This window comes from Plodia interpunctella, chromosome 4, assembly GCF_027563975.2.
Source record: "Plodia interpunctella isolate USDA-ARS_2022_Savannah chromosome 4, ilPloInte3.2, whole genome shotgun sequence".
Classification (NCBI taxonomy): Eukaryota; Metazoa; Arthropoda; class Insecta; order Lepidoptera; family Pyralidae; genus Plodia; species Plodia interpunctella.
Genome location: NC_071297.1, coordinates 3824578 through 3835154, shown reverse-complemented (window position 1 = coordinate 3835154; position 10577 = coordinate 3824578). Strand labels below are relative to the sequence as shown.

The window sequence follows — 10577 nt, the reverse complement described above, 5'->3', positions numbered from 1 at the left end:
AATTAATCATAAACATTTATTTCAATAGATAAAAAATATTCCATACTATGGCGCAACGCGAAGTTTAGGATACCTACCTAGTAAACTTTAGCATATGAATATGTTAAGCCACAAAATCTTGATCTATTATAAGGATTTACAAAAAATATAACGGACGAACTACGCCTCCTGCCAAACAAAGGCAAATTAATTCAACTTTGAGTTTGTGCTCTTAACAATTTAGCAGGCGTGAAAGCTGTAGAATTAATTAAAATATATAAAAAAAAGCAATTACAAAAACGTTTTACGACTTCCAGGAGATATTAAAAGAGTATTAAATCACAGGCTATACAGTTTAATTAAATGGTTAATAGATTTGTGGTAACAACTTGATCCCGCCATCTTGACATGTCAGAATGGCGGAATCAGCATTTACATCAAATATTATCTAAAATAAGCAGGTACGAAAATTATAAGTTAAGGTATCAAATGGTATGAATGAGTTATAAAAAAGAAATGATATCCTCTATGCAAAATAAATTGAGTCATTTTGACATTCATAAGATTTTGGATAAGGATTCAAAATTTTTGTAGTGCACACAATACAAGTAGTTAACCGTGGAGCACCATCATAATTTTGGTGTTCCACGGGTCATAAAGGATAAAATGCCAGTGGCAGGTGAGGCGAGAAATGTTGATGTCACTGTCAAATAAAATAGTGAGTGTCACACATAATGTCAAACAGTGTCAACGCGACGACAGTACTGCGCTGTGCTTTGCGCTTGCTTGTTTCACTCGTTTCAGCATTTCAGTCAGCCCTGTGTTCTATTGGATTTGGTTATCTTATTGTTTTTTGGGTGAAATGTGAAGAAATAGAATAATTAGACACTATTTGATAATTTCATACGATACGCTTTTATATATGAGTGGCATTCTAGATATACAGTTTCATTTAAATATCTAATCATGATAATTCGTTGCGGGCTCATGTTATTGTTTTTGAGTTGTGTGAAGTCGAACAAGATTGGTTTTCATGAGAATGAAGTGGTTGTGAGCAATGACTTGGACAGAATATTTTCGTATTCATTTTGGCCTTCCTTACACAATGGAGCCAAAATGATGAAATTAAGAAAACGGCAAGTTCAGGAGCCAAAGGTTTTAAACGAGGCTGGTGACGTAAAGTCGAATGAAAATTCGACCTTACCTCTACCGGTTGCAGTCCAGTCCAATAATGAAACCAATAAAATAGACAACACAAGATCAGATACCTCCAAGCCTGCCCCAGGTTCAATTTTATTTTAATAGTTTAATTTAAAATCCTAACTACATTGTCAATGAACTTAATTAATTTGACTTTATGATGCAATGGATACATGATTCATTATGTGTTTAGAAATCTAGTATAGACACTTCATGCTAGTTGAGTAAACAGCCTACCTGCATAGGTTTTCTCATTATGTTATCCTTCTTTGAAAGTGGTTGTTGTTAACTTAGCCAGATTGGTATTAAAACTTGATGTGGGGTGTTGTTACTACTTACAGTAATTTGTTATTGTGTATTAATAGTAGTTCTTATTGCATGTCAATAAGAACTATGATTGAAATGCAGTATTATGTTAAACTTAACACTCAACAGAATAGACACTTAGGTCTTGCAATCACAGGCTAGTTTCTTAACCATTAGTTGGCCATTATAACAAGTCTCAGGCTCTTTACAGATTATTCCCCATCCAACAATGATTGTAATCAATAATAAAATAGCTAACTTGAGTTTGTATTGAATTCACTTTATTTTTCAGAAGAATTCCTAATTCTGACTTTTATTGCTTGGTACACATTGTGTCCTATCATTCCATGAATTCTAAAATACCTATACTTAATATCTACAGGAAACAGCACTATTGACAACAAGACTGTTAAAACTTCAAAGGCATCACAGAATACAACAGTTATAAATAAAACAGTTGACATGCCATTGGTGCCTGGGAATGAAACTATGCACAATGAAACTGCGGCCAAAACAATACCAGCTGATAAAAACAATCCTGGAGTACTGACTCGAGCTTTGATCGTCTTTGGAGGGTTTGGAATTATGGCCGTGGCTTATTTAATATTTTACAGGTATTTGCTAATATTTTCAAATATATAGTTCTTTTTATCTGGCAACCTACAAGTTTAATAGACAGGTATAATTGTCAAGAGACACAAAACTATGTTTAGCTGATAATTATTATTTCCTGATTGTGTACACCAGCCCAAGTACCTTTTCACCCATTTCCCTGAGATATTTAGCTGCTTATTGGGAATATTGTTTGAATTTAGATTCTGAAATAGCGACAGCTTGCTAGCCAAATGCTAATTTTAAAAATCTCCAGTCAATAGCCCTTTCTTTAGATTGAATATTACAACATAAATTACTAGAAGGCCTTGTACACTAAAGTAGAAGGTAGCTATTGGATATGTTTTTAAAAATAATGACCACTTCCCTATGTAATGACTAAATTACATTATAAGTTGATGTGTTCTTATTTGTGTATTTTTATTGTTGAAGCCAGTTTGCTTTAATAACTTACTTGCCTAATAAAATACATTAATTAGCATTAACCACAGTGACTTATCCCATGGTGGGATCTATTCCAGTCAACCAGCAGGAAAAGACAGAAACACCGTTTTGTCAATATGCCTATTATCTAATATCTCCATTCTTTCAGTTTTCAATGTATATTGAATTATTTATTGTCTTTTACTGTATTATTAATTATTGTCTTTTACTGTATTGGAATAACTGAGGATATTGATAACAAAAAGTAAACATAATTTTTTATCAATGCATAAAGTCATATAAATTTACATTGTGATAAGTCAAAAGTCCTTATTATGTAAAATAATCATAAGAATTATACTTCTTATTAATTTACTGTAAAAAAATTCCATAGTCTGGATGTGAGTAAGGAAGTTTGTTCCTCTCCCTCATCTTTGCGTGTTCTCAGTTTCATCCGGTGATGTGACGCTGTGAAGCCCAGAGTCAACGCGTAACTCAATCACGCAAAATCTACTGGATGGAATTCAATGAAACAGAGTGAATGTAACCTGGACAAGTAGTTGCGGTTCTAATTTTACGACCTGATTGATAACTAACCTCTTTGTGAATGCTGTTATTTCAGCTGTCAAGGCTTTTTATCTCTTAGTCTCGTCATCGAAATTCACGGCAGGCATTTTAGGAACCACATGTTATTTTTATAGAATTTAAAACATTTCATTTTATACTTTTTCAGGAGAAAGGGCAAGAATAATGACATGAATAGCACTCATGGAATAAATGATGCGAACCAGTTCCGATATGGTATCCTTCAGTCGGACGACCGGAGAGATAACTTGGAGCTGTCTCGAGTGCCGCTAACCATGGAGTCGGATGAGGATGAAGAAGATGACTTAGAGATCTTTGACCTGGAACAGAAGAAAAAGTCACTTTCCTACGTGAACTTGCAAACTCACGATGAGGACGTCGTGTTTCCGAACTCATCAGAAAATAACATCGAAAATGACAAAGACAATCTATTGTTAGACATTGACGACGCATCTTTAGATAATATGTTGAATTGGTCTAATAATGGTAACAAGTCCATATTATAATTTCTACATAGTTAGGAGTTGATGCATTCGTAACCGCATGGTCGCCAATTGAGGGCCTGTAAAATTTTATACGCATTTAATTTTGTTTTTGTGGTTATTCTACGATTTCTAAATGATAGCTATTACTGTTTTAATCGATGTTGGTATTTTTTATATATAAGTACATTTATTTTGCATAAATTTGTGAGTTAAAATTTCCAGTTTATTTTAAGCGCCAAATAGGCTGCGTGAATTCGCTGCGTTAAAAATGATAGAGCGAGATATTAATGTGAGTGAAGAAGATACAAAATAATACGAAACAAAGAGAAAAACCTGGTTAGTGTGAACGAAGGCGCGGGAGCATGCGTGTTAGCAGTGTTCGCAGTGAGTCTACTTGGCGCTTTAAACCGACACTATTTAGTTGTGTAAAATGTAAGAAAATCATCTAAGATCCACCAATTCTGACTCATATTCACGTCTGGCACATATTATATTACAGAAACTGTCGGGCTCGATGAAACATAGCACGCGTGCCTTCATGTATTGCCGAGAACATACATTTGAATTAATAATAGAACTAATTGTGTACTAGTAACGCTGGTACTACATTAATGGCAGTTCGCCTTGGCGGTTTAGATGTACATAGCTAGATTTTCCATACAGTATGAGCTTTTTTATTAGAAATTCGAAAACACCAAACCTAGGTGTCTATTCTATTAACGTAACATCATAGTCGTCTCTTATTCGTGTTTCAATAGAAAAGCTTTCATGCTACTATAATGTAAACTAACATTACTATTGTAATAAACATTGAGACACGATTATTAATATCAGCGAATTCGTTCTCAGATAACACCCGTGTAAAATCTGCTAACGTTAAACTATTAACCGTAAGGTTGTTTTTCTATAGTAGTTCTTATTAACTCGAAATAAGAACTATTTTTAAGACCTGATAATGTCTCACTGTTAATAGAATTAACACAATGTGGTAAATTCAATTGAGAAAATTATTTATTTTTGCATTTTGTCTCCTTACCATCATTCCTTAAGACACGAATATAGTAGGAGTCTTTTGACGCACAACATATCGCTGTTCCATTGTCTCCAGTGAAATAGCTCATATTCGATCTCACTCGTGTAAATTGTAATGAAAAGGAAAGAAAGATATGTTGCGCATCATGTTTCCTAGTCTAGTGTATTTGTGCCTTTACACTATAGTTGACCTTTGCATGTAATAAACGCGCGAATTTACCAAGCCTGTTCTAATTAGGTACATACTGCCAAATATTCTCTAAAATGTTCTTATTCGCTGTTCTAAATACATTTGCTTTTAGAGTATTGGTCCAATTGTTGTGTCCATATAGTCACGTTTGAATGGTTCCATTGAATCTCATACAGGTTATTTTCGTTTCACTAGCATAGTCCACCTATGGTCAACTCTATTAATTTATTTATATTCTGACGACTCTATGGCCTAATGGTCAATATGTTTGACAACAAAATCTTGGTTCCGGTTTGGATATTTATTTATAAAACTACTTATGAAACTAGTGAAATTAAAATAACCCTGTAGGTAGTACATAAATCAGAATCACGTCCACTAATATTATAGACCAAAAAATATATTTTATGTGCATATGCCGACGTCGTTAAAATAAGTGCCATTTTCAAAAAAATCTCTTACATTGATTGCATGACATGACTTCTTAGGTTAAAATTATATATAGTCTGTCAAGAAAGTGAAGAAATGAAACGAGGGCGCTCATCTGTTGTCTGGCAACACTGGGTGTTTATCAACCAATCTTGACAGTTATTGAAATGTCATCAATATTGAAATGTCATCAATATTGAAATGTCAAAAAATCCGTTTACTTTCTTGACGGACTCCATATATTCAGCGTCGTTTAGCTTTACAAGACACCTTTCTTTAAAAAAAATTAAATAATTAATATCTCCATTTGTTCAGTTAAACTGAGACATATCAGTGAAAACAAATATATTTAATAATATAGACTTGTCATTTTATATTTTCATATGTTTGTTACTTATGTAAATGTACTTATTTTTTCGATAATATTGTATTGTTAACCTAAATCGTAACTAAAACTACAGTCTGTCAAGAAAGTGAAGAAATTAATGGCGCTGTCTCCTGTTGGCTGGCAACACTAGTTGTTTATGAAACAATCTTGACCATTCTATTTGGTATTGCAATGGCAAATAATGTGTTTTCTTTACTTTCTTGACAGACTGTAACTTAATATTGCTTACGTTTTACTATTAATATTTAAGTTTCTGCTTAGCCTCGAACAATTAAAATGCACTAAGTATTTTAAGGAACTGTTTCTTTAAACTTTTAAAACAAGTGTATTTTAATGTGGGTTGTGTACGAACAGACTGGGTCGCGCGCTCAACTGGCATATGTATGTAGTATTGTGGGAACATATAAAAAAAATTATTCCTTGTGATCGTAGACAAAGACTATAATTACATTCTTAAAAATTATGAAAAAGAAAAAATACATTCTAATTTCAATTTGTATCAAATAAATATATCTTTTTTGTTGTATATCGTACCAAGTCATGTCTTAAAGCGACTGGAATTCCACCACTTTATGAATGATATGATACATGAAGTTTTTTATATCCCTGTTAAAAACTAGGTAATACTTACATCTTTATTGGAAAGTATTGTTAAGGAATTGAAATACTGTAAGTTTTTTGTAAGATCACAATATAATGTATTATCATTGATCAAATGTTAAATTCAGCCCGTTTTGAACGCGGCCCCATTGCTCCGTCGCGTCGTCCTCCGTTGTTTTTACGTCTGTTGACGGATCAATGCCGGACAACACAGATATTGCACGTCAATGTAAAACCCCATAGAAAACGAACGGGGTAGCCGTATGGCATATATATATATATATATATATATAGGTATAGCCGGGGTATGAAACGGAGTAATGGGGTGCCCTTTTAAAATTATTTCGGCACCATAAATGAGCTTCATTCTGACAGTATTACTACTGAAGCTAAAAATCAGAATGAAGCTGTCAAATCTAAACGCTGTCAAAAGTAAGATAGTACTCCAAATTCAGAGCACTGTTTTCTGCCTCATGATCGTGTATGGTAGGGATACGTCGCCGTTAAGGCGGGGCTCGCGACGATCTTTATTTTATGTATAAAGAATCTAACCTAATTTAATTGCATTTAAAATTAACAAAAAATGAATGGTTATGAAACAAATTATATTTTTTATTAAAAAATAAAAGCGCTCATCTTGTTGTTGCAAAGTTAAATAAGAACCTTAAATTTTAATTTACTTAATGTGTCCTTCCATATAATTATATTAAACGGTGTTGTGTATTTAATCTTAAAATTAAATCTAATCTGTATTCCGTAAGGCCTTGTTTGGTTATCACTACTAAAGCTTTGGACTGTGATAATAAGAGAGAGTAAGTAAATTATTATATGGATTATATTTTTGAGATCCTCATATTGTTTGCGAATTGTATCTAACTAGTTGCATCTGTCACTCTTTATAAACTGTCATAAAATGAAGAAGACGGTAGTATAGACGACGATTAAGAGGGCTTAGTGCCATATTTTCAAGTTGTACAGATTTTTTTTTCAAGTATAGATTTACGAAAAGTTTTAAAACGGGACTATGTTAAATTGAAAATATATCAAGTACACTCCGAAATCCGAAACAATTTCGTTTTTTTTTCTTTAAAAGGGTTTTTTTTTCATGTTATTGCAAATAACCCCGCAGAATTAAATAATGTAACTTGAAAATAGGCACCATAAATGATTCCTTTAAAATACAGATGGTGAATGCTTTTTATGGCTAATGTTGATTTTACGAAGGATCTCGTTCATATTTGGCTATAATAGGCTGAAGTACCGGTCAGTATCACTCTTTATACAATAAATGTTATCAAGCAAAAGTTTTGTTCATAGACTTATTTTTTTTAAACTTTCGTTCATATTGGCCGGTGCTTTGGATTTTAAGGCCTAGTATTACACTTGAATGGATTTCTTGGTTGGTGGTTAGGAAATGATTGAATTGATGTTTCGCAGAAGCCCGTCATTTATTTTTAAGTTGAAACTTACGTTGTCTGGGAGATGTCATTATTATTATCGTTTCAGTCGGTAAAAGTCTACGAGTCAATATTTCGGTACATTATCGATAGTTGAAGATAACTATACTATAATATAGAATTGTTAGGCTGTAGTATCGATATCTCTGAATGAGGTCATTGTACCAATATTTTTTTACGAAAAAGAATACTATGGATAGTGCCCATACCATCGATTGATCAATAGTATGTTCTTCGATATCACTGTATATCGTATTTTAATTAACTGGAATTTGCTAGTGTGATTGATGATAGTTTATCTACATGAGATCTACATTCGGTTTTTTCTAACAGAGTCCTAACATATAAATAATTTTCACAAAATAAATATTGTGTTGTAAAGTTGAATTTTGTTTAAAATAAATATTTGTTCAAAAGTAAAAGATTTATTAACCATACAAATATATTCCTAATGTCTTTTTTGATATTTCTGTAAAATCATAAAAAGACATGGTAAGATTGTTTACATAATAAACGAAATGTTATAAAACATTTATCTCTTAAACACATTCTTGACAAAAGAGTGTCAAAGACAGCAAGTGTTATATAACATTTTGTAACACTGTGTGGGAGCACCTTAAGAAAAAAGAAATTTAATTGAGTTCAATCTAGGATGAGTGAGATCTAGTCAATTCTCGGAGCAATCCTTAATTGTTTTGATTGGTAATCACTGGAAATATATGACGGGGACTGTGTACTCCTTATTTATAAATTACTTCTGTACCGTTGTCTTTTTCTACGCTCTGAAAGAGTTCCTTTAGGGGACTAGCCAAGTCTGTACCAGCAATGTTGTTTCTAATAAAGATATAGTTTTAAAATAAAAATGTTTTATTTTTTAGTTTCTTTTTTTGTTTGTCGACGCTCTCCAACGATATCATTTCCTTTGATAGAGGACTTCAGAAATAAGTTTTATTATGATTAAGTAATGCTTAACAATTGTTACTATACTTCAAAACTTTTCTCGAAAATACATAGGTATGTATACATAGTATGTTTTTTATCAAACAATACAAAATGAATGGAAAGAAGTGTATAATTCACTTATTTTCCTATCCAGGAAATTAGCTACGTACAAAAAATATCTGTCCGGGGTTGTCTACATTACACATAGCAAAAAAGAATAATCTCTCTTGCACTAGATGAAGGTTTTTTATAGTAAGTATTTAATTATAATAATACAATCCTGTAACTCTAGTGTAATAGTAGCAAAATTTGTACAGATTTCTTTTCGTTAAGAAATAAAACAAATAACCTAAATGTAATGGTGGCGCTAGTGTGCGGGTTTGCCCATCCAACTTGAGAAGTATTAAGTACTATGGTAGATATTTCGATATAATTTTATATACTGCCATAGAAATAGTTGCTACGATGACTAGGTACCTACCTATTTGAAAAGAAAGATATCTCGCTCAAATTGCTCTGTTTTACAGCGTTCGTATTTCAGCCTCGTACGGGCGACGTCTGCGATATTGAGATAAACGAACCGTCGCATCGGATCCGGATCGCACGCACACGCTTAGCATTCTTAGCGCTCTGTTTACAACTTCTGGATTTGGTTCGGCTATTTGTATCGCAGATTGCCAGTCAGTAGCCTATTTGTAGTAGTACGTTTTGAGAATAGGGTAGATAACAAATTTTTATTTTGGTGATTATTCGAAGGCTTTCAAATATATCCATACTAAATGATACTACGTTGGAAGATGGTGATGACTTCTTGGTCACCTAGGTATTCGATTTTCGCATACCTACGTAAGTAGGTACATTTAAAGAGGTTCTCGAATTTCCCTTCAAAATGATGAAATAGGTAGGCACATACCTATGCATGACGCGTTAGAAATGAGATAATCATCCCCAACATTAGCCTAAATAAATAAACTAAAACGGACCGCAGTATGAAGCAACGTGTATAATTTACACTACATTCGTGGAGTACAGTCAAACTCATATCCTCTATTATTATAAATGCGAAAGTAAGTTTTTTTGTTATCTCTTCACGCGCGATCTAGGTACTAGACCATTCTTCTTGAAAATTTGCATACATATAGTTTGAAGTACGGAGACATAGGGTACCTTTCATCCCGGAAAAATAACTGCTCTCGTGGGAAAAGGCGGGCGAAGCCGCGGGCAAAAGCTAGAGTAAAGTATAACAGGCTTTCCGTTTTACAGATAAAAATACTGATAACCAGCTGTAGCACGCGACGAAACAAAGCCTATGTGTGTGTACAGTGACACACACCCTTCTAACTAAAATAAAATGTTCATTTCTTCTTTTTGATGCGAAAGAAGGACAACCAAACACATTTTCTATGGAAATTTGTTGTTATAAGTTTCGAATTTCGAACGTGTTTCCGGCCTGAGATTTTATATTTTTAAATGCTTCTACGTTATTATGTAATTTTTTATTAAGTATTAAAGGTTTTTATTGTATTTGTACGTACATTGTCACCAAGAACTTTAATGTTTAGGATCCATGAGGAATCATGGATGAATAAGGAGCGTCGGCCATGACCATGAGAAATTTTTGTAAGTAAGTAGCATACGAGTATATAATAGTAAAACACATTATACTTATGTATCAGACTGTAGGTCCTCAAACTTCACTAGTGTGTGTAAGGATTTAAGTTATGTGGGTACGTGTGTAACATATCCACGTGCAGAGTGACCCGCGAGGGGTGACACAGACTTAAGGACACTTGTGTTAGAAAAAAGCTCACTTGACGTGTTAACGGCGTGAGGAAAGCGGAGTGGTCTGAAAAAATACTTTTATAGTTTTATTACTTACTTATAAATTAATGTCAAATTTTACACTAATGTCTTGAGTATGGGTAGGTACTGACTGCACCCAATACATT

At 33.1% G+C, this 10577-nt stretch overlaps 1 protein-coding gene across 1 annotated transcript; it reads left to right on the top strand.

The window, feature by feature from the left end:
• Positions 1 to 722: 722 nt before the first annotated feature.
• On the top strand, positions 723 to 6106 carry LOC128669334 (uncharacterized). Its single transcript, XM_053744094.2, has 3 exons — positions 723 to 1264; positions 1868 to 2099; positions 3254 to 6106. The coding sequence occupies exons 1-3, from the start codon at positions 946 to 948 to the stop codon at positions 3609 to 3611; spliced, it is 909 nt and encodes a 302-aa protein (XP_053600069.1). The 5' UTR covers positions 723 to 945; the 3' UTR covers positions 3612 to 6106.
• The last annotated feature ends 4471 nt before the right edge of the window (positions 6107 to 10577 follow it).

Bases quoted from the DNA above. Each gene is read 5' to 3' on its own strand.
- LOC128669334 (XM_053744094.2), top strand. From the start codon at position 946: ATGATAATTCGTTGCGGGCTCATGTTATTGTTTTTGAGTTGTGTGAAG. The intron at 1,265-1,867 runs GTTCAATTTTAT...TAATATCTACAG, and splicing joins TACCTCCAAGCCTGCCCCAG to GAAACAGCACTATTGACAAC. The intron at 2,100-3,253 runs GTATTTGCTAAT...ATACTTTTTCAG, and splicing joins GCTTATTTAATATTTTACAG to GAGAAAGGGCAAGAATAATG.